Source organism: Schistosoma mansoni, chromosome 1, assembly GCF_000237925.1.
Source record: "Schistosoma mansoni strain Puerto Rico chromosome 1, complete genome".
Lineage (NCBI taxonomy): Eukaryota > Metazoa > Platyhelminthes > Trematoda > Strigeidida > Schistosomatidae > Schistosoma > Schistosoma mansoni.
The window spans coordinates 2487884-2514188 of record NC_031495.1 but is presented as its reverse complement, the minus strand read 5'-3'; the positions used below and the strand labels follow the sequence as shown (position 1 = coordinate 2514188).

At 34.6% G+C, this 26305-nt stretch overlaps 1 protein-coding gene across 1 annotated transcript; it reads left to right on the top strand.

Moving 5' to 3' along the window:
• Positions 1–19285: 19285 nt before the first annotated feature.
• Smp_089670 (putative macroglobulin/complement) lies at positions 19286–25660 on the top strand (the record flags this gene model as incomplete). The annotated part of the gene is made up of 2 exons (XM_018792975.1): positions 19286–21762; positions 22117–25660. 2 exons carry the CDS (start codon positions 19286–19288, stop codon positions 25658–25660), a joined length of 6021 nt encoding a protein of 2006 aa, XP_018647534.1.
• Between the last annotated feature and the right edge of the window lie 645 nt (positions 25661–26305).

Here is a 26305-nt window from a genome sequence, read left to right as displayed (position 1 = left end):
AGTTACCTCCGACTGACAAGTTCAAGTTATGACAAAACACAATGTTAACCATGATTGTCAAAAGATATTTGATATATATCATTGAGTGACCTCATTTTAAACCATCATATATATGATATTGTAAATTAATGTTTTGTTCCTTTAGGCAAATAATATTCCCTATTCCTGCTGGGAATTATTGATTGATTTTTAAAAGAAACGAAGATTTATTGTTTGAAAAAACTTGAGGATGAATAAGTAATCCTTATTTATTATAGAAGTTTTGTGAAGATTGTTGAGTTTGATAGTTCAGTTCATGGACTAATCTTTGATAACCATTGAAAACTATAAAGGATTGAAAGATAGTTGGATGATATTGAGAATCGACTAAAGTTGAACATGGAAACCACTGAATACAAACTCTATGGTCTAAAGGTAACATATTCACCACATGACCTAAAGATTCTGAGTTCAATCTTCCGTACGGTCATGAATCAACATTAGTGAGGAATCTCACGTTGGAACAAAAAAAGCTGTCTAATCATCGACATTTTACAATGGTTGGTTAACTAAGCTCTGTTCACAATGTATTTTGGACAATGAATTCGGTCAAGAATATTCATAGGGGAAATTTATTTCACAATGATTCATCACCAAGTAGTGACTAGTTTTATTCCTGTCTTATTTGATCAAATTCTAACGAACTTATCACAACATTAGTACTACTCTAGGTGGTCTAAAATCATATGTTATCTATCTTAATGTTAGATGGTTGGAAGTCCTGTGGTTGTGTTTTAGATTGTTAAATTGAGTGATGTGTGTTCAAATTTCATTAGGAAGTTCATCTCTCGCATGATTGTATATGTTCTTTTGTGATAAGCGTCAACTATCGTAAAATCTGGGTTGAATAAGGCTTTCTACAAACTGCCACCAACCATCTAATACCAAATTTCACTCCACTGTGGAGAATAGCCATAGTTTATTGCTTTGTCTGGCAAATTATACACAGTTTTTAAAGGCGTTCTATTTTATAAGATGAATATTTTCGATAATGAAGCATTCACTATTTCCGTAGGCAAAATTACTAACTTATAATAACAGATGATTAACAACATTCTTGTCAGCGTGGGACATTATACGTTGGTGCCTTTACTCGTTTCATCTCTATCTACAAAATCATTATGATTACCTCTCTCCATAATCTAATCTTTGATCTTCTTCTTGTTGGTGCCTTTGTTTAGAAGGATAATGAAAGTTTTGCAATCAAATCATACGCCTTACAGAAAACAGCACCTCCCAAAGTACTCCTTTTGTGCTACAACTTATCTACTGAATGTTTTATAGGTTTTGGAAGCTAGAATTACCCGAAACTGCTCTCTATGGACAATGTTCAGTATAATATACCCTGATACATCAGATGGAAAAAACAACTGTAGTAAAATTGATGGCTTGAAATGAAACTTTTGATGAAAATCACACTTAGGTAAACCTTATTCATCCGCCAAATAAACAGAAACATTATTGAAAGTTCTATGAATGGCAGAATTAGTGAATGTCGTAGATAACCACATCCCAAACTACTACAGTTTATCAGTTTAAGTTAGGCTAACAAAGATATAAAACAATGGAGTTTGACTAAATGACTGTTTAATAGTTTTCTACCGTCGGTGATTTATTTAAATTGTCTAGTTGAGTGACTTAGTTAAGATCGGTTCATAGTGAAGATGGCTCTCATCAGTTGAAAAGCAATTAAAAACTAGAAAACATTAAATAACTACTTCATTCTGACTTTAGAATGTTTCAGAAGTGATACTTCATGAGCTCAGTCATTTTTAGTCTTTTAGAATAGAGAAAAAAAGAATTTCGATGGACTATTATATCCTCTTTGGACATTTGGTTCATTCGAAAGCTTTTGCAATTCATTAAATTAAATAAGTAATTCTTACGTTATTCAACTTTTATTGAGATTATGACCCGATAAATGTTAGACTATCACTAAAAACCTGAAAGCACTAGACGGCTGTTTTGTCTTAGCATGTGACTCCTCAGTGGGGGACATCCACAATCTCGCACTCGGGGATCAAACCCAGGATTTGTGGTTTCGTGAGTGAACGCTTAACGTCAAAACCACTGAGCCGACATTCAACGGTGTTAATGTCTAAAATGGTCGCGCAATATTGTGGATTGATTTTATGTGTCCTTTTCAATTAGTCTTAATTTCATACTTAAGTGTCTTGATGTGACATGTGGACAACTTAGTTCGATATAATGCTCTGCATTAAGATATATTGTTAATGACAAATTGACTTGTTAGTGAACTAATTTTCCATACACAAGTTACGATCTTAGTTTAAGGAAGCTTTTTCTAGTTCTCATTACTCTATTGATTAACTCAAGCTAATTCCTATCTCAATTTTCTCTACGATCATCTGGGAAGTGATTAAAAAATATTGAATGAATCAAATTCTTTTATTTGAATCCTCCAATATCTCATTGGTTAAGTGCTCCGGAGCGAGACTGGTAGGTCCTAGGTTCGAATCTCGCGAGGCGGGATCGTGGGTGCACACTGCCACTGAGGAGTCCCATAATATGAAGAAACGGCCATCCAATGCTTCCAGGCTTTCCATGGTGGTCTAACTTCAATTGACTCATGATTTCAACTATGAAAATAAAAATATTAAGTCAATCTTTAATTTTTTCTTAGACTGATTACATATACATTAAGTTTTCCAATTTCTATTCACTTAACAACGTTGAGAATAAATCCAACACCCCCCTAGTAACTAAGGTTTTTTTTAAAAAGAGCACTAAAAATTATTCTAATTCTCAGTGTAAAAAGTTTTCTGTCTCAAATTACAACTTTATAGCATATTGGTCCTATTTAAATCTTCACAAACTGTTTAATCTTCTACTATCCCCATTCTCTTACTTCACTCCTTCTTTCGAACACATATACATTTTCATTTCATATATATATCTATTGGATTCTACTCACTTATCACGTGATCAATCGAATTAACAAGTGAGCAAACAAAAAGTTGGTAAGGAAACACGACGTTTGAGTTATACATATTTACATTTGCATTCTGATTGGTCAATTAGACTTGACCTGTTATTATTAATACACTCAAATGGTTGTTAAAATTACATCCAAACAACTAAATATTCTATAATCAAGTCAATAAATATTTACTTAATTTCTTAAATTTCATGATAATTCGAGGTTGAAAAACAAACTCATATACAGCTCTTGTTGTTGTTGTCTTAGCTACGACACAGATTAACTGCAAGACCTCACCCCCCCTCCAAAAAAGAGGAATAATTTATCTTTCTACGAAAAATCAATGTTAAGATGATTAATTTAAGATTTATAGCTATTCTCAAAAAATATTCATCTGTCGTCAACGTATGATCATTTTTTTTAAATGTCTGTGAACAGTATCCACTTCAGAATGATCTGATCATTATTTCTTTGATAATGGTGAATGAATGGGATTTCATGAGGATTTTAAATCAGACTGTGATTAACTTATTGAGTGAGAAAGAATTCATAGTTTTCACAATTGATTGATCACTGGGTGGTGATCAATGCCATACGTGTCAAGTCCTTCTTAGTGTTGATCGAATGCTATCGATCAAGTTGCAATGTGGCCACTAATCTAGGTGGCTCGACACTGCGTGCACTATGTTGAGATAAGATGGTGGTTGGAGGTGGTCAACAGGAAACCCTGGACCCGGGTTTCGTGCCACTTGGCACTCGTCAGCAAGGTGTACCTGTATTCTTGAGGGAACTGGTGCTCCCTGACGGATTCGATCCTACAGGAGGTCCTACAGGAGGTCGGTTGTGACCCGAGTAGCTCAGTCGTAACGTCTCTGACTGTGAAGCTGAGTGACACGGGATAGAATTCGTCAGGGAGAGCCAGTTCCCTCAAGATTACAGGTCCACATAGAGGAGTTGGAAAACCCTGATTCCAAACCAATGGTACACATGGGCTCCAGTATCCTGGGGGAATAAATGGCGTATGAATGAATCGTTGGTCACCGGCTACCATGGAACTGCATCTCCTTACGACGCTCCACTGCCTTGTGGATCAGACCTTTATGTCAAAGGCCCCGGGTATGGCCCTCTAATAAAACCACCTGCTTCGGTTTGGGCACCTGGGCAGTATCATAGGCCTAACACAAATCAAATGAAATTTGTGCGGCGCATATATATCTGGTGCCCCTTTGCACCAATATTTATGTGTTCAAATAAATAAAATAATTTATAACTCTCGTTTAGGCCTAGTAAGTAGGTGGACATTCCAAGATCATCCATAAATTATAGTCTCACCTAGAAAATCACTAGGAACTAGAAAGAAACTCAGATGATATTGGCATTATTAATGTAAAGGGTTTCTGTAAATTGTTGAGTTTCATAGTTTGTATCATGAACTTAATCAAAAAATCACTGAAAAATAGGAATTACTGAGCGGCCCTTTAATCCTAATATAGAACTCTTTCCTAAAACACATCCAATCTCCTACATGGAATCGAACCAGGACCTTCATACTACAAGCTTAAAATTTAGACCAAAATCCAATGGTTTATGTCCCTAACCCTAATCAATTCGTGATATTGTATGACTATCTTCAAATAACACTGTTGGGTAGCTATCTAATTTGTTCGGGGAAAATTTACTCGAATCATTAAGATTAAGGGTTATCTGACATATGTTCGCATAAATTTAATCTCCACTAAAAAATAGTACTACAACTTCATTTCATTAATTCGATGCTACTTATATACCTATGAGTAGTACTTACTATTTTCTTAATAATAAACTTCATTTTTTCTATCTGTAGTAAAACATGAGCAACTTGAGTTGTAACATTAATACAGCTACATGTCACCAACTCTCAGTAAATCTACATGTATACCTGTTAAGCTTTACAATTACTAACGGTAATTTCAAATTACAAACGATTGAAATATTCTTCTAATATAAAAATGGATATACTTAAACTAGATAGACAGGATAACTGACATACAATGTTTCAGCAATGATCCCTAACTCAATGAAAGACAAGGAGAAGTCAATGGATCGTAAAAGCTTGATTATTAAGACGACGAATTCGAATTAGAAGAACATCGCGTCTGTACACCAACAATTCTGATCCTGAGACAGCATAGTTACGAAATCAAGTGATAGGAACCAGTCAAATAACAGCATGTATCAGCGTGGAAGTATGAATATCGCACTGTCGCGGTTACGCATATACAAAAAATCAACAGTTATTAACAAAAAATAAACCACCTGAAGTCTTCATAGCGCTGTTCAGATGAAGCATGCATATATCTTAGTAATATTTGTTGGATATAGCAGATTAAGCCTGTCATATTCATGAATGGTGTTCATACAATCAGTTATTAATTACTCAATGTCAAATACCATTCGGTGGAATTTAATTCGCGCCTGATTATTGAACGATGTAAACAAAATATGTAAAAGACTATCGTATTCAAACATTATATGGATCCATAACTTAGTTGTAATGGTTAGATTCTTTCCATCGTTGGTGTCAATGTCTGCTATTTTCTAGTCGTCTTTAAGATGTGTGCATGCTGAGGAGATTGACTCGGTTTTTTCATGATTTGCAGGCAATCTTGGAATGAAGAGTTTACAACAGGACGAAACGGGTGTCTTGAATTCCATTACCAGCCACTATCCATCTCTGGTTAAAAATAGTCTATATCAATTTTCGGGGTCAAATAGTTTGTCTTGATCTGTTTCCTTGCATTAGGTCATTTCCCACTAGAGAAGAAATCATCAACACAGTTAAAACAGTTTGATTCAGTCAAAATGAACACTTGATTCTGTTATCACTTGAACCCTGTAACTTAGCACGTGTAGTGTAAAATCACTAATCAAGAAATAAGTTATTTTATAAAGCCTTCATTTAAAATTAATTTATCATCTCTGTATATACACCACTATCATTTAGTGGCCAAACTTTAGTTCAATGTCACTTGCTTCATATGTCTTTAAGTTAAAAGAAATCTCTTGATGATCCATTTGATTTATGTTTGATTAAGAAGGAGAATGAAGAGTGGATATACTAATTTATTGATTCCTTACATTCTATCACCTTAATTTTCAATGATTAGAAGTAGAAAGTTTCAGTGATATCATACATCGAAGGGTAGAACTTATTTTGATTTATTAGTCAGCACTGAGAAATCCTAAAGTATGAACTCACAAAATGATTTTCATAATTCCCAATATTCGGCTTACACGGCGATATTTTTATATAACTTCTATACTACTTATAAGTAGGTGAAGATGTACTGATTGAAATACGTTTCAGTGTAAAACAACTATTCGTATCACTTAATTGAATCCAAAGGACTCTCATTGTGCTCTGTATATGAACTTTTAATTGATGAAGAATGGCATATTGATGTATGGAGATGCTCATTCTAAAACAAACTTCCCACGACTACTTCAAATGTAACCTCAATGCTGTATAAATATGGAAAGCATAGTAGTTAGATTTCAGAATAATTTAGATGATTCAAAGATTATCACTGCTAACAAATGACACTAGTTTGAGAACGAAAGGCACTAGATGACTGTTTCATTCCACTCCGGACTCTCCGACTGATAACAGCCAAAGAAAATTAACTTCAAACGAAAAGTATCTTTCCATAAGACAACTTAGTCGATTATACAATATTAATGGCATCCATTGTATTAATTCGAATAGGATATATAGGAGAAAAATAACACTTTCAATTATATCTCTATCACCTTCTGTTTTAAGATACAATAATATTTACACTATTATAGGTGGAATATGAATAGTTATGTGGGTTAATAATAACAGTGAAGAGAGGATTAAACAACCAACCATGATAAGTAAACAGCACAAATTAATAGTGTGGTATGATGAAATGAATGAACATATTAACACAGGAAGTAGGTCAATCCTTAAAAAAATAAGCTTATTGAAATAATAAACATTAAAGATTACGTGATGAGAAATGTATGGAGTATACAGACGAGATTAATCACATTCCAATGATTTAGTTGACACATTTCGTTATTTGGCAACGGTCAGATAAATTCAATACGATGTTTCGTTCTGTCACGACTTGTCAGAAGTGGTCATTTAGTAGATTGAACTGAATCACTTAAGTTGATTTGTTAAATAACTTCGGATTTCCCAATGCTATTCGTTCAGGTTTTTAAAATATGAAGAGAGGCATAAGGATTTGAGCTAAACGGTCTTCATTATTGTGTTGAGAAAAGGTTTACGATATATCTGCCTTATCACTGAGCAGAGGAGGCCTAACGGATGGTATTACTGAATCTTCCTGCCCTTCATTAGTTTCCTTATATCTATCACTCTACCAGTCGCCTTACACTGATTTGTAATTTATACCTAGTACCATTACTGCCCCACATATCTCATCGATTGGCTGAATATTTCACATAAATGCATAATAAATATTATTTGTACACTTCACATAAGAGTACCACCTGATGAAGATCTAATTGAAAACAGTATTATTCGCTTATATTGATCAAATAAAACATTTGAAGTATTGTGTCTCTATTCAATCATTACACATCATATCAGGTAACTTAATCGCTTTGACTTCAATCTAACAACAAAATGCTCATATGCTTTTGAACTATTCTTTACTTATAGTTTTGAATACGTGGGAAGATTCAAACAAACAATACTAAGTGAATTTCAACTTCACCCCATTGCACAACCAAGTGGCTATCAGGACTCAGTGGCCGAGTGGATAACGCGATGGCGTTTGAAGCGAGAGTGAACATCAACTCCGAGATGCAGGTACATCTGGCTGACGAGTCCCAAATAGGACGAAACACGCGTCAATCTGGATTCCACTGCTAGCCACTATCCATCTTTGCTTACCACGTTTGTGAATTAAGGCAATATCGAGGCAATACGCACAGTATGCACATATGCCAATTAGAGACTGACCAGTTGCAGTCCTAAAAATCAATGGGAAGATTCAAACAAACAAAACTAAGTGAATTTCATAAAGAAAACAGTTTAAAAACCCCCATAAAATATTCAAAATTGAAGGATATTTAAGCAAACAGTTGCTTTCAATAACTTCATCATCAGGTTCTACAGTTTCAAGACCATAATTATTTGGATATTTTACAGAGGTCAAAATGTTAAAAATAAGGTGAACGTTTACATCTGCGACGACATTTGTACTTCAGAATCGTGTTATTTGTATGTTAGAAAGGTCATTTAATAAAGATCACAATGATTTGGAGTAAAGTGTCACATGACAATCAGTATAATAGTAATATAACAAAATGAAAAGTGAAGAAAAGATCATATGAATAAAGTACATAATAGCAGAATTTCATCTTGTCAATTGAGATAATAATGATAAGTAGTAATAGTAATAATAATAATAATATTGTTGTGTGAATATAATATGGAATAAGAGAGGTGTTATTAAGGTAATTACGATAAATAAATTGGGAATGATGGATGTGAAGATTAAGATAGAGGTGATCAACAACTAAAGAAGGGGGGAGGTTTATAATATTTAGTTTAGGTATCCGGTGATCCAGTCGTAGGCCAAGGTAAACTTAGAGGCTGGATATACCTTTTCTGGATGCATAAGTTTGGTTTTCTGGAGTTGATTCAGATGGCTTCGACTATGTAACGTAATCGTAATCTAGCTCTTTAAGGTAGAGTTTTCGGAACCTGATATAAAACAGAGAAAGCTTCCACTATTTTGATATGATGTTCACTATCTATCAAGTGAGAAAGGATGGTGCTGTTAAGGGATTTGGTTACTCCTTTTCCCAACCATGTGGTACATGTTCACGAATACGCAAGGATAAAGCCCTTTGAATACGACCTATGTAACTAGCACCACAGGAGCAGTTGAATTGATATACAAATATGGAGGAGCCCATCATCGGTAGCCTGTCGTTGATTTATTGTGTAAGTACTAGTTTAGTTGAGAAACTTATATATACCTTGATAACACCCCTCTTATTCCATATTATATTCACACAACAATATTATTATTATTATTACTATTACTACTTATCATTATTATCTCAATTGACAAGATGAAATTCTGCTATTATGTACTTTATTCATATGATCTTTTCTTCACTTTTCATTTTGTTATATTACTATTATACTGATTGTCATGTGACACTTTACTCCAAATCATTGTGATCTTTATTAAATGACCTTTCTAACATACAAATAACACGATTCTGAAGTACAAATGTCGTCGTAGATGTAAACGTTCACCTTATTTTTAACATTTTGACCTCTGTAAAAAAATCATGAAGATAACAACCTACGACGAAAAACAATGGAAAGTTTGAATGCTTCGGTTGATAAATATATTCATTTTACAGTTAGTGTTCATAGGTTGAACGAACTCGTGGACAGAATATCGGCAGAAAAGTCACTTCGATTTTCTTCATATAATTCCGTTATGAAATAATGACAAAAACGAATTTCCGTACTATATTATCCACAAAGCCCAATACGCTGTGAAGTATGTGGTCATCAGTAACTAGTCAAATGAAGCAATGACTGGAGTCCTGGTTTGAAGGCGTGAACGAAGGGATTCAGTGGTGTAATGTATGAAACAGCTATACACCATTGTTAATCGAAGATGGTTACTAAATATTCTCCGTTGATTGAAGTTGAACGTGTACGCCATTGGACGTTGGCTCAGTGGTCTAGAGGTTAAGTGTTTTCACAAAAAACCGAAGAATGTGGTTACGACTCCTCGTAGTACGGTCACCTACGCACATCGATGGGGAGCTCCATACTAGGACAAATTAATTGTCCAGTGTTTTCTCGTTTTCAGTGGTCGACTAGCTACGATCAGATTGTTTTAAACTGTGAACATTTTACAATCCACACAACACCCTACACCGATATTATTCACATCGTCCCGACAATGGTAAAAATAATAGCAATAATAGTCAGTACAATGACTGATCCCATTTCACTGTCTCCATAATTAATGATCACTAATTACAAGAATTGTAATAAACCACAGTGCTAATCATATTGTATTCTAATAGTTGAGATCATGAGTCAATTGAAGCTAGACCAACATGGTAAACCTGGAAGCACTGGACGGCCCTTTCGTCCAATTGTGGGACTACTCAGTATATTGTATTTGTCAAACAAACATGAGTGAACATTGTGATTGGTTGGAATTTTGTTCATCCACTACTTGGTCGTATCAATAGCAATTGTCATCACATTAACAATGTCTAAATAAGGATACTGAAACCACATTATACCATAACATTGTAAGTGCGTGTGATTAATTGAGGTCAAACACATGTGTATTTGTGTGAATATTATCAGTGAGGAAATGAACTGATCAAATCATTCATTCATTCATTCACTTATTCATTCATTCATTCGTTGGTTTACTCGATCACTGGAAGTCACATTTCATTGTTTTGTCAACAATTCACTTCCACATGAAAAACAACTAGAATAAATCTGATCGTATGACGTAAGGAGTTAGAGAGAGTGTGTGGGTGTGTAGGACTATGTGACTGTGTGACTGTGTTAGACGAATGTGTTTTATTCGTGTGGGCGTGTTGATTGATGGCAAATAGAGTAGACCGAGGATTACCCAATGACGGCTTCATATTAATAATGAGGAATTCATCTAAATTGTGGTTGGTAGTGTCGATTTTGACTTTCCCTCAAATTCTAAATCAATGAAGATGGTATGAATTGTTTTTTATGTTCATTATTGAAAATTTTATTTAAACACTGCACTGTTTGATAAGTACATTATTGATAAATGGGTGATGTATCGGAGATGTTGATGGATCCACTCGAGTTGGACGGGAATATTTTTTCCTATAATTCTTTGAAGTCATAACTCACATGTAATGCTCTTCTTGGTATCTAGGTAATGCGGCTCCTTGGATAACAGTACGGAGCAATTAGGATCTTATCAATGTTGTCTAGTTTATTAGCTAAACGAATATTCGCAGTACGGAGTATGTGCATACTGCAGAATATGCTAATGCATGATGTGTAATCCATTGATCTACATCGATTATTTTTGACTTTGACAACATTTATTAAATGTCAGTATAGGGTTGTGGAGATTGTTGTGTTTGGTTGAGATCATGAAACGGTGACCAGTGGAGTATAAGCGTGTCTGATGTGATGCAGTTACTCATTGAAGACAGTGGAGGACGATCACACTTTGTTGCAGGATCGTGGATGTGCGCTGCTGAGGAGTTCCAGACTGGGATGAAACTGTCATCCACTGATTCCATGTTTTCAATGGTGGTCCGGCATTCATCGATTCATGATCCCAATCAAAATATTCATTCAACAGTTCAAAAACTACTGATTAGTCATCGAATGTTGAAATGGCTGAGCTTTGATGAAAGATTTGACCAGTGCTCAGTGACACATCACTGGTCGTACACTGTGTTAGTCCGGTAAAATACAGTAGGACATATATTTCATCCAATATTCCTCTTTTAAGCTGACGTTACTTATCACTTATGAATAAGTTCAGAAAACGAGGATAAACTGATAAGCTGAATCCGTGATTAACATAGTTTATTAAGTTCATATGGTGAGTGAGATACCACTGTAGACGAACTATTGTAAATAATTGATTATTCACATATCCAACATCACCATCTATGTGTTCTTATCAATGTAAAAACATGCATATTATGTCGATATGCAATAAATATGAGTAATCTGCATTAAGCAGAATGTTTCACACACAGAGATGTGTCCTTCCTCCGAATTACAACTGACCATTCAAACTTCACGAACGTAATAGTGACCGAATTCGACTTCAGAATAATCCAAGTATTCCTTCCTCTTATATTTGGATAGAACATTCACTATGAATTTTATGAATTGATATCTACCAATCAAGATCTTCTGTACACTTGATTCAAGGAATGCATAACCCATGACAGCATCTAATGAATAAGTGGGGCATTACTCCACATTATAGTTTTCATTAAAATCACATACAGTGTTACATCATTTTAACACATCGTAAAGTAAAGTTCATATGCAATACCTAATATTCACTCTTGAACACAATCACATTTCAACAACAAACTCTTATCGATATAACACCACTACTATCACTATCACCACCGCCAACAACTACAACAATGTTATGAACAGATGAGAAAGTTTCCACATTATATTTATTGTTTTTCATCATTTCTGTTAACTAATCACAATTAACTTGACAATGTATTGATTCAACGACAGAGTAATTGTTGCCACTTTTCATTGCGAAGTGAGAAACAGAAACAAAACACAATCCGGAAGACAATGGAAATCCATTGATAGTTGATTGGATAAGTGAACTGGTATTCATTTAATTTACAATTATAATTCTCTGAATATCATTTCTGGAGAATAGAGTTGAATGAACATTGACAACAGAACAATTGAGTTGATCCGATCATCATCGTCATTATCATTAACATCAACGTGTACACACACACAATCAGAGAGAGAGAGAACGGGAGAGAGGGAGCGAGGTAAGTAAACAGTCTGATCAGCATTGATGTATGTGTTAGTTAGTTAGAGAGGAGAGATAAGTGTGAAAATGGCGTGAGAAATGTGGACAGTTCACACGTGTCAAATGCAACACATCGACACATTGAGTCAACTAGAAGAAAATCAACAATATCATGTTATCTTCAACCTGTTTAAATAAGAACACAAAGGAATAAGTGGAAACAAATGAACAAACAAACACTCAGACAAATAGAGAAACAAAAGAAACAATTAAACAACTAATTGGTTGATTAAATGGAAATGGAAATGAAGATTATGTCAATGTGTTCTTATTCTGATTATCCTACAGTTGAACAAGTGTATATGTTACAACTGTCAACATTTGATACTTTCAAACACCGTAGTAACATCAAAGTAGACAGCATAATCAAGTGTGAAATGAAAGCGAATACAAACGATAACTATCGTTAATTAAAACAATTTGTGAATGAGTTAATCAGTTAATTGTATGAGAAGTGAGAACCCGCACAATTCAGAATTGATCAATCGATCTCATTCTGTCATGCTTTAGGCTATCTACATTGAATTTAGTATAGTCATTAATTAATTATTTTCATAGTTGAAAGCTTGAGTCAATTGAAGCCAGACCACCATCGGAAACCTGGAAGCACTGGACGGCCGTTTCGTCCTACTATGGGACTCTTCAGCAGTGCGCATCCACGATCCCGCACTCGCGAGATTCGAACCCAGGACCTACCAGTCTCGAGCCAGCGCCCTCAACCGATAGACCGCTGAACTGGCATCCGATGGTGTTAATGTCTAACTTCAACTGATCCACGAAGTTGAGCAACCGATCACCAATTTTCTTCAGTGAGTTCCTATCTCACGACAGGCGTGGTTTGAACTCCACTGGTCACTGCTTCTCACTAGAACTCCTGGATGTACTCCTCGAAGTCAGTCACTAGTAAGCATATGATTATATTTAATTCAATTGACTCACGCTTTCAACTATGAAAACACTAAATCTGCACAAAACCCCTTCTGATAATAAACATTAATTAATTGTTTTTCTGTCTCACTCACTCTCTCTCTCTCTCTGTCACTCTCATTCAAACACATGCACACTCTCCTTTGTCCAATTGATGTAGACTATCACATTCGACGTGACGGTATTAATCTTTTCGGAAGTAATATTTCCATCATGTGACAGTATTATATTTGGATCTACTTGGTAGTGATTTATTCGTACGCATAATGAATGAGATTGTTTATTTGGTGTGTATGTACGATAGGTGGGAGAATGGATGTTTGAAATAGTATCGAACTGTTTTTGATCGATTGATGACAGTTGTCGATTTGGGGTTTTGTTCTATTCATAGATGTGGATTGTCAAATACCTTGTTACTATTACCAGTCAGTCGAATAATTCGACAGTATGATGTTGAGTATTGCTCTTGTATGTCTGTAAAGGGGTGATATGGAAGTGTTGACGTAGTTGTGAGTAGTCATGTGGAGATGGAATCAAATAGATTTCACTACATACGACTCACCGATCATTGTCCAGTACTTCAATCAGAGACATACGTTCTGATTTGGTTGGGTTTGTATGTAGGAATGACTAAATCTCAGGATTTTAGACAATATGCTTCACATGCTTCCAATTGTGACCATGAACATATCATCATATTTTATTTTATGAATGGACGATCCTGTGTTGCAATCGTATACATACAATGATAGTGCTTACTTGTTGATAAATATCAACAGAAGAACTGCACTTTGAACTACAACTTGTTTGATTGGTACTTCAAACAGCTCCACACTAAATGACTAGTGAGCTTCATCGTTCTTGTTCGGTACTAGTAAATGAATTTAATGATGGTATGAATGTGTATCATCAGTTTACTGTACTTTGTTCATCTTCCATGTTGCATTTTTTGGCTTATTTGATTTCCAACTGTATGATGTTTAAATAAAATTTTCAATAATGAATTTTATGTGGTGATTGACCCGAACATAAAAAAAACAATTCATACCATCACCACAGATTTATAATTTGAGGGAATGTTGAAATTAACACTACTATTTATAATTTAGATGAGTTCCTCATTAATAATATGTAGCTGTCATTGGGTTGCCATCAATCAACACGCCCACACGAATAAAACACATTCGTCTAACACAGTCATATAGTCCTACACACCCACACACTCTCTCTAACTCCTTACGTCATACGATCAGATTTATTCTAGTTGTTTTTCATGTGGAAGTGAATTGTTGACAAAACAATGAAATGTGACTTCCAGTGATCGAGTAAACCAACGAATGAATGAATGAATAAGTGAATGAATGAATGAATGATTTGATCAGTTCATTTCCTCACTGATAATATTCACACAAATACACATGTGTTTGACCTCAATTAATCACACGCACTTACAATGTTATGGTATAATGTGGTTTCAGTATCCTTATTTAGACATCGGTAACTTTAAAAGTTAGTCAGTCAGTCACAACGTAGAACTTCGTACGTACGTACATCAGTTCGAGTTGCCATAACACATTAACACAGAGATGCAGTCGTCGATTCAAATCTCATAGTGGTAGAAGTAGTAAGAGTATAAGCCTTAATGTGAAAGATAGAGACAAGAAGAATTCAGAAGATTAGAATTTGGGAGAACACAAAGAGTGGATGCACCTTCGCCATTGCAAACGATTTTGAGCCATTTCATCCAAGGTCTCTAACCATCGATTGCTATCATCTCGCCGATCCCAACCAGGTAGTCTACACCTACCAACATGGCTCAGTCCACTTGTCAGTGACTTCAAGGATTTGTGCCACGTTTTGGTCTGGCCGCCCCCTGCTACCTTCCAACCTACTCCTACACCATTAAACATTGCACGTCAGGGCAGTCGGTGGTTGGGCATACGTAACACGTGTCCCAGCCATCTCAACTGATGAAGTTTCACTACCTTATCAATCGATTTGCTATCCTTACCTAGCACACGTCTCCTAACAACCGCATTACTTACTCGGTGGTCCCAGGATATACCAGCAATGCTTCGAAGACACCTATGATCGAATACTAGTAACCTACGAATGTCCTCTACTCTTATTGGCCATGTTTCACTGCCATGAAGTAGGACGGAGTGAACTGCCGCGCAATAAACCCGTCCTTTGCTTGCTAGTCGGATATCTCGCCTACACTACAAATGATGCAAGTTAGTGAGAGCTAGACGAGCCTTCTGTATCCGTACGGAGATTTCGTCACACACTAGACCACAAGGACTGATGAGACTCCCAAGATCAGTGAAGCGGTCAACACGCTCAACTACTTCACACCCTATCATTAGTTCGGGTTCCGATGTAACCCAATCCTGAAGTAACATTTTGCATTTCGAGGGGGAGGATCGCATCCCAAACATACCTGCATTGTTGCTTATAGTGGTCAGAAGACTCAGCATGTTGTCAGCGCCTTCACCAAATAGAACTATGTCATCTGCGTATTCTAAGTCAACAAATGAATCCCCCGGTAAGAGCTCAACTCCTCTAAATTTGCATGATGAAAGTATCATCTATAAAAGCATGTCAACGACAAAGTTAAACAGGAAGGGCGAGAGTGGACAGTCCTGACGTACCCTACTTGAGGTCACCAATTCTGATGACAGTTCGCCATAGGCTCTAACTCGACCAGTTGTGTTCCAGTAGAGAGCCTTTATGAGGTTAATGTACTTCTTTAGTACTCCTTTCATTGACGAACACTGCTATAGAACCTCACGATCAACGGAGTCGAATGCCGCCTTAAGGTCAAGAAATACCACTATTGTGGGACGTCGGAATGTGTGTCTATATCCTAGGACCTGACGTAGAGTGAATACCTGGTCTATGCAACCACGTCCAGGTCGAAAACCAGCCTGGCTTTCTCTAGTCTGCTCTTCACGAGCTTTGGTTAGGCGTCGAAGTATTATTGAAGCTAATATTTTAGACACTATATTAGTCAAACCGATTCCTCTGTGATTGTCACAAGAGAACTCTTGTTCTTTCTTATAGACTGGCACAATCAGTGATTGGGACCAGTCAGATGGAATTACGTCCGGTTCCCACACTCTACTTAAGACCTCAGTCAATCGTGCTGCTGGTACTGGACCACCATCCTTAAAAATCTCAGGGGTAAACCTGTCAGGGCCTGCTGCTCTCCCTCGCTTCAGATTTCCTATAGCTTTTTCAACCTCGCAGAGGGTTGTAGGACTTACATCAATTTGCCATTCAGGACGACCGGAGATCGTGGGTAACTGAAGTGTGGCTGAAGGCCAGTTGAACTGATCCCTAAAGTGTTCTGCCCATCGATCCAATCTCCTGGATTGAGAATGAATGATATGCCCATCTTTGTCTGAGATAGTTTCGGTAACAGTTGGGTTCCTAATGCCGGTTTCTTTAACAAGTCTGAACAGCTGTCTGCTGTTACCTGTTGCCGCTGCCTTTTCCATCTCTCTTGCTTACGCTACCCACCACTGTTCGCGATCATTTCGTAGGCTTCTTATCAGCCTGCGCTTAAGCTGACTCCGCTCTTTGTTATGTTCAGAGCCAGGTGGGATGGGTTTTCGAGCATCTATCAGTGTGGTAGATGCTGCCGAGATTCAGTGTTCTTCCCTAACCTTATGGTTTACCGCAGTAGCAGATATCACTGCTGTTTCCACAGCTTTTCGGATGTCATTCCATGCTGCCTTGGGGTGGTCACAGCTTACATGGCTGACTAACTGTTTTTCTAGTTGTTCCTGAAATATATTCTTAGCTTGTCTATCATTAAGTAGGACCCTATTGGGTTTCCTTACAGTGTCTTTCCTACGTCCAGTAAGACGCAGACATATAGGTGCTCGCACTAGAGCATGATCTGAATCTAAACATGCGCTCCAGAATGAGCGACAGTCTTCTATCGAGCCCCTCCATCGGTGGCTGACAGCGATGTGATCAATTTGGGTCCAACGTTGGGAAGAATTCGGGGGTCATCATATCAAAAGATGTTTTTCCTTGTGCTTAAAGTTAGTTTTTGCTAGGAACAGGCGGTTATCTGAGCATAGCTGCAACAGACGGTCTCCATTATCTGTTCTACCCAGGTGTCTTTCCCTTTCACTTAGTTTACCTAGTTGAGTATTAAAGTCACCTGCCACTATTACTACATCAGAGCGCCTAGCATTTTGGAGAAGGTCGGAAAGCGTTCTGTAATAATCATTGTTTACATCATCTGAGCTCCAGTCAGTGGGAGAGTAGATAGAGACGACGAAAAGGCAATGACAAGTGTCCCTATCTTTCCGAGTCCTTACCGTTCCGTTTAGTCGGACAGCGCACCGACGACTGTCTACCGGGATCCAGTCTAAAAGAGCTAGTTTTGTCCTAGGACTCATTGTTATACCTACTCCAGTGAGGCCACGGAAAGCAGCATCAGGGCTTCCAGATACACGAAGCGTGAATCGAGTTGGTTCTTTATTATGACATAGTGAGGTCAAATGAATGACGCTACTCGGATCTTGTATGCGCGTTTCGGAGACTCAGCACACATCGAAGGAAGCATGTTGTCCTATTTGGCACAATGTTCGGACGTTAAAATTTTCTACCTGTAGTTTAGAGCGTGGTTTCAGGAGACCAGGAATATCGTTCCGTGTACTCGAATCGTTTGCCCTAGCGGTGTGAGGTGATAAAAGGACGTGAGAAGGGTTAGTCATGGAGATAAGAGAGTTATTAGGAGGTGTAGGAAGGATTTGAATGTGGCCAACTTGGTCTCGTGCACCGTTACGGGTATGAGGGCTAATACCACTTCCTGGCTGCCCACACCTTGGAAGGGAGGTTAAGTATTCTCGCGTGACACCGGAGATACTGAGTTCGAGTCTCTTTGATGCGGCATCGTGGATGCCCACTACTGAGAAGTTTCATACTAGGACGAAACGGTTGTGCTCTGCTTCCAGATTTTCAATTGTGACCTAGCTTAGATCGACTCATGAATTCAACTATTAGGATCCCTACAATCTCCACAAATCCCCATGATGATTTCTTTATTCCTCTGAATTTCTTAACTAATCTTTTGGTTCACTTCATTGACATATAATCGCTTCAGGACTGCTAGTATAAACTTTTAAATAGTAAAATTCTTTACATAGCTTGGGGCCGACATTTCGTCAGATTCTAGTTTCAGCATTTGTACAATAAATCATCTCGAATTCCAGGTTTTCCATGGTGGTCTAGCTTCAATTGACTCATGATTTCAACTATGAAAATACTGAAATCTCCACAAAAAACCCCTTCTGATCATCTCGAATTGTCAAATTTTCACTAGTCTATTTGTAATTTTTAAGGATAAAAAAAATCATAAAAATTAAATTTTTTTGTATATTGAACACACAAACATTCTGTTTATGTATTCGTGTGTGTATGTGTGTGTGTATGTACAATGTCATAATAATAATCACTATCCAAATAAGGAAGTACGCATGTACTGAACAATGATAAGCATTATTTTCATATTATTTAAATAGGTCATTAGTAGTATTACAGACAAGATGTATTATGAATCATGTCAAATTCTAAGTTATTATATGGTAATATGCACATGATCATGCACACGCGTACATACAAAGCGACATTTAAACCTACATAAAAGTTCATTGTGAAAAGTAGTATATAAAACGGATGATTATTATAGGGTTTCATATTCTAATACATCACAGTTACAACTGATGACTTTTGTATGAATATGATGTTAACATTAATTTGGTTTACATTGTTTGTACATGTACATTGTAGTACTGATGTTCATATAACTAGTTCGAATGAGAATCCATTTAAAACTGATGTACAACAATTGAATATAACAAATGATTCCAATAATACAGAGACAATTTCATCTACATTATATCCTAATGTGACCTATGTGATTCTACCGACAGGATTTTACTTAGGTCAAACTAATTTAATCACCGTAAGAAGTCGTGAACCAAGAACACAATTACGAATTTCAATGAATGTCACTGAATTACCTCATGAAATTAACGATCCAGATCAAATTTATTATTTAGAACCATTGAATACAACAGAATATTGGTATGGTATAGATATCCCTTATGAAATACCATTCATTTTTACACATGAAGATTCTATGTGGGTTAAATTAATATTTCATTTCACTCATTGTTTAAATAAGACCGATGTTATCCCTACTGATAATGAATGTACTACTTATAAAACTACTGAAGTTATTCATTCAATTCAATTAAAACAACCACCAATGATAATACTTGGTGAAACGGATAAACCAATCTATAGACCTGGTGAAAATGTACGTTTTCGTTTTTTAACCTTAAATGTAAATAGTTTATTACCAAGATCAACTAGTATCCCATTACCAAAGAAGAAACTAATCATTCATAAAGGTTCTAAAGGTCAATTAATTGAAATGAATAAGCTAGAATTAATGAAATGGAATAATATCATTTATGATAGTATTGTTATTATAGATCCTATGGATAATCATGTTAAACAATGGTTCAATATATCCCCAAATCAAGCAATTAATTTAACTTATCCTATATTACATAATGCTAAAGAAGGTCAATGGAAATTACGTGCTACTGTTAGACATCATTATATAGAAACTATTGAATTTACAGTGAAACAATATACATTACCAAAATTTACTGTTTCCTTAGAAACACCTAGGGTGTTCAATATGGAATCAGAGTATGTTCAATATTCAGCCTGTGCTAAATATACAAATGGACCACCATTAAAAGGTCATATACAATCAATATTATGTGCATGTACTGATTATATATGGGATAATCATTTTCATCAATTAGATGATGAACAAATTGTTCAATCATTATTAACTAATCCTAAATGTCCATCTGATGGTTATGAAACAAAAACTAGACCATGTATTATAATTAATCAACCATTAGCACCTAATGGTTGTACAAACTTCAATATATCAACTACTGAATTCGCTTTATTCAGTAGTAAATATTCAAAATGGAATCAAATAAGTATTTTATGTACCCAAGTAATAGAAGATGATACTGGTTCCAAATTATTTAATTGTATTAAAGGTGATCCAATTAAAATGAATCAACTAAGTTTACATATAGAATTACCACATGTTTATAAATCGAAATTACCAATTACTGGTAAAGTAAAATTACTCAACTATGACAAGAATACTAATTATAGTGTGAAAATTTCTGTATCCGATCAAAAATGGGGTTGTTATTGGCAAAATGGTAATACAGATAATCAACATTACTTAAATGTGATATCAATGAATTCCAATGGTGAAGGTTTGATTTATTTACCACCGATTTCATCACAACATTCAATATCTGTTGAAGCTGAATTATTGCAGTCGTCTGTTAGTTCAACTCGTTCATCATTGAATTCATCAACATCATCGAATGAAACCACTTCAAATACTACAAATCAAAATAGTCCTAGAAAGTTAACTAATGAAAAACCTTCCAGTCTATATTATTGGCCACATAGACCATGGATAAATGATCATAGAATTATTGATAATGTAGTATTAAGATCATGGGATTCAATAAGTCAAATTTATTTACAATTATGGCCACCTCATGATAAAGTTATTACAACATGCCCAAATCTAGTCAAGTTAACATTGTTATCTAATACACGTTTATCAGATAAAGCTATTTTTATAGAATCAGTAATAAGAGGTAAACATCAGAAAATTGTAATACCAGCGGATAGTATAGACAATGATAATGACTATTGTATTGATCGAGATGATGAATTAGGTCATTATAAATGTTTAAATTGGAATTCAACAGAGATTGAATGTTTACCTGGTTGGAATGGTGAGAATTGTTTAATTCCTGTTTGTTCTTTAGAATGTAGTAAAAAAGGTGGATTTTGTTCAAAACCTAATCAATGTCAATGTAAAACAGGTTGGACAGGAATAACATGTGATCAATGTGTTAAACGTGAAAATTGTTTACATGGTAAATGTTTACTTGGTAATGATTGTATATGTGAACCTGGATGGGCTGGATATTTATGTGATAGTAAAAAAGTGATTTATGAAAAAATTGAAGATGATTCTGAAACAAATAGTACAGATAGTGTGACCGAAGAAATCAATAATGAAGATTCAGAGAAACATTCCACAATGAACTCGCCATCTCAGATAAATACTAAACCAATTCGTACACTTTATCAACGGTATATACAATTTAAAATTGATGGTTCATGGGGACCGAAATTTACCGCTGTTCTTTATTTTCACAATCAACATGATGTCACGATTCCTGAAATTATTTCAACACAAATTACAATAGAACAAATTGACAATTGTTCAAGTAATGCTATTGCATTAGAGTCAAAATCAAATCATACTAATTTGAAATTAAGTAAAAAGATAGCAGATCCCGGTGAACAAATTAAAATGACTATCATTCCACAAGGTGTTTCTCAGTGGATGGAAAAATCAACCAGCTATGACATGAAATCATTAAACTCCAATGGTGATAATAATAATGATAAAGGTCAGTTATCGAATGAATTATGCTTTGTTAGAATCTCTGATATATCTTTAGATAATTTTCAAGGTGATAAAAATTTAGTGAATTTAAAATATTTTACTGATAAATTAATTGAATTTACCGGGGAAAGTGGATATCGACCATTAGTTGCTAGTTCAACACAAGAAGCATTTTTAGCTGCTGGTTTTCAACTTGGTTCAACTTATCCAGAACCAACTTTTGTTCATCGTGTCTATCCATGTCCTTATTTAGCATATTCAAATGCATTACCTGTTGTAATGGATGATGCTGTTGGTGATGGTGAATATAAATCAAATTCAGAACATCGTCAAACAATCTCATTACGTAAAGGTCTACATGATACAATTAAACCACGATTAAGAGACTTCTTCCCCGAAGTATGGTTATTCGACGTTATGCCTATTACTAATTTACAGAATAACGATGCTGATGATTATAATGAAAATGATATTGAAAATACCGGATTCAATGAAACCAATAAATTAAAGGATATTGAACTTAATCTCACTGTACCAGACACTATAACAAGTTGGAGAGCATCAGCTTATTGTACAACAAAAGAGAATGGTCTATGGATTGGTGAACCACAAATTTTAACTGTGACTATGCCATTTTATACAGAGATAACTTTACCAAAAGAAATGAAACGTGGTGAGATTCTACACATCCCCATAAGTGTATTTGTTTTAGATAGAAAATATTTAAATCCCACCGATGACAATTTCAATAAAACAGAATGTTATGAAACTTCTGTTAGAATACAAGTAAATAATAGTGAATGGTTAATAACTACATCAAATGAATTTACTAATTGTCTGTGTTCTGGTCAAAAGATCACTTATCTAGTTGGTTTATTACCACAACAATTAGGTCAATTAAATGTTACTGTTGAAGCATTTGCTATTAGAAATAGTGAATTTTGTGGACTCATTCAAACAAATGATAATGGTAATAGTTTGACATTTGAATCAAATAAAACAGAAATGAAAACTAATCAATCGAAATTATTATCCGATAAAATGATTCGTCAAATCAATGTAATACCTGAAGGTATTCAACAAGAAACAACTCTTAGTGATATTGTTTGTTTAAATGAACAACAAACTACATCAACGCGTCATTTTCAATTTACTTTACCTGATCATATTATAAAAGATTCATTTCATAGTTATATATCATATAGTGATGAAGTGTTAGGACCAGCATTAGTTAATTTAGATAGCCTTATACGTTTACCAACTGGTTGTGGTGAACAAAATATGGTATTAGTAGCACCAAATGTCTATATATTAGATTATTTAAAATCTACACCAAATATTGGAATAAATGACAATAAAGAGAAATATATAGAATCAGCTAAATCTCACATTATATCCGGTTATTATCAACAAATGAAATATCGTCGAGATGATGGATCATTTTCTGCATTCGGTAAATCTGATAAAGAAGGAAGTACATGGTTAACAGCATTTGTACTACGTGTATTTGCTAAAGCTTACAGACTACAACCGAATTTAAGCATTGATTGGAATAATTTATTTAACGGTGCTATAAATTACTTAATAATGCATCAAAATAATGAAAGTGGATGTTTTGAAGAATATGGTAAAGTATTATATTCTCCATTACAAGGAATCAGTGGAACAGATGAAACACAATGGAGAAGTATCTTACTAACAAGTTATGTTAGTTCAGCATTATTGGAAATACAGTCAACATTTGACAAAGAAAACGATGAGAATAAAGTTGATTATTTGCATATCAAAAACTATACTACTGAAATAAAAAATTCATTCGATGCTGTATTCAGATGTTTAAACACTAAATTAGTGAGTCTTGATTTTTTTAAAGAGATACCGACATCAGTACTTGTTCAATTAAGTTATACCTATACGATCATTAAACCAAATAATGAATTAACTGTAAAACTTCAAAATGAAACAATCAATAGAAAACAAGTTACTAATGATCAGTTTGGTACAAAGATATTTTGGTCCAGTAATTACTGTGAAAACAACATGACAACTCAGAAAAATAAAAATGAACCACGTGATTTAGAATCAACAGCTTATGCATTTTTAATGTTAAATCAAATGAATCAATCAGTGAGTGATCTATTCCCAATTATTCGATGGATTAGTTCACAACAAAAATCAAATGGTGGTTTCTATTCTACACAAGATACAGTACTTAGTCTTGAAGCAATTGCTGAATTTGCTAAAAGATTAGGTCTATCAAAAACTCTAGATTCAAATGTATCATCGAATGTACTTTTTATTTCAAACAAAATGAGTTTCGTAAACTATACACTGGACGATTTAATAACTTCAGAAAAAAGACAAGTTATCAATCAAATCGAATTGCCTCGATATCCTCTAGACGATAATCAAAAGATAATAGATTCCACTTGGGAATTAAAAAGTAATGAATCACAAACAGATTGTATATTAGTACAAAATACGTTTATATATAATATGCCTGAGAGGGAAGATATTGACAAAAAGATTAAATTATCTTTTGATTTGGTTCAACAAAATAAACTATCAGATGTCAATTGTAAACTAGCTACATTGTCAATGTGTTTACAATTGAATAATATGAAAAATGTCAGTACAATCAGTACTGGAATGTTGTTGATACGTGTTACTATGGTTACCGGTTGGGAACCAATATTAGAAGAATTACATTCACAATTAGGCTCTGAAGATGAATCTTTAAGAAAATTTACTATGAATGATCAAAATGAAATTTCATTATATTTTGATGAATTCTCTGAAAACGAAACCAGAAAAGTAGGCGGTGATTGGACAAAATTAAAACGATGCGTCAGTCTACCTTTAAAACAAATACATTATGTAGAAAATGCTAAAACAGCAACAATAACAGGATTTGAATATTATACTCCAGATGAAAGTGTTACAGTTACTTATCAATTAGATGAATGTAGACAAGGATGGAATATATCTATAGATCATACTACAACTGATGATTTTACAGAATCTATAATGACTACTGATACTTCTATACAAAATATAACAACAACACCACAAATGAAAACACTCTGTCCAATATGTATCAATCAAGGGAATCATACAGCATTACTTCCTGAAGATATATTTACATCAATATGTAATTATACAAATGGTATATATCTTATCAAAGTTTTAGAATATAATAATAATACTATGAATGTGACAATAATTCAAATATTACAATCGAGATATATCACCAGTTGGAATACAACCATCTTATTCCCTAATCTTCTAGAATGTTCTTGTAACATCATTCAAACACAACAAAATTTAGTCTTATTTTTTGATCAATATACTAATATTTATCAAGGGGATGCTCAAATCAATTTAAATACCATAGATACAAATGTTACATTGATATCTACTAATGATGTATTACCTAATTTAAAATTGGCAAATGAAAAATGGTTAACTATGTCAAATTCAACTACTGATGATGATTTTAATTATTATGATTTATTTAATTATAATTGTAAACGATTACCATTGATAGTTAATTATATTCAGGAGAAATTTCTAAATTGAAACATTGTAATATGATTAGTTGATGAGGTTTTGTTCTTTTGAGCTGGATGGTTTGGTCCATCCAGTTCAGAGACTTCATCAACTAATCATCCACCCAAGGTACAAATCTTCTACATCATCTCAAAATGATTAGTTGTGAAAAAAAAATTAGAAAAAACAAAAATAAATAAATCAATTTACATTTTTGCGTGCGTGTATGTGTGTGTGAATTTACTTTGACGATATATTTTTTTGCTTATTATTATTTTCTTTTCCTTTTTTTCTAAAGTAAATATTGATTAAAGAATAATCATTGTTTTTGTCTAAATTAATAAAACTTTATTTCAATAATAATTTTTTTTAAAAAAAAGAGTGAACATCAACTCTGAGATGCAGGTACATTTAGCTGACGAGTCTCAAATAGGACGAAACGCTCGTCAAGCTGGATTCCATTGCTAGCCACTATCCATCTTTGCTTACAATGCTTGTGAATTTAGGCTATATCGTGGCAATACGCACAGGATGCACATATGGCCAATTAGAGACTGATCAGTTGAAGTCCTAAACATAAATGGGAAGATTCAAACAAACAACACTAAGTGAATATTAGTTATAGTTTAGATGATCATATAAATTTCTAGTCTTTTTTTAGCCAGAACTTTTGGT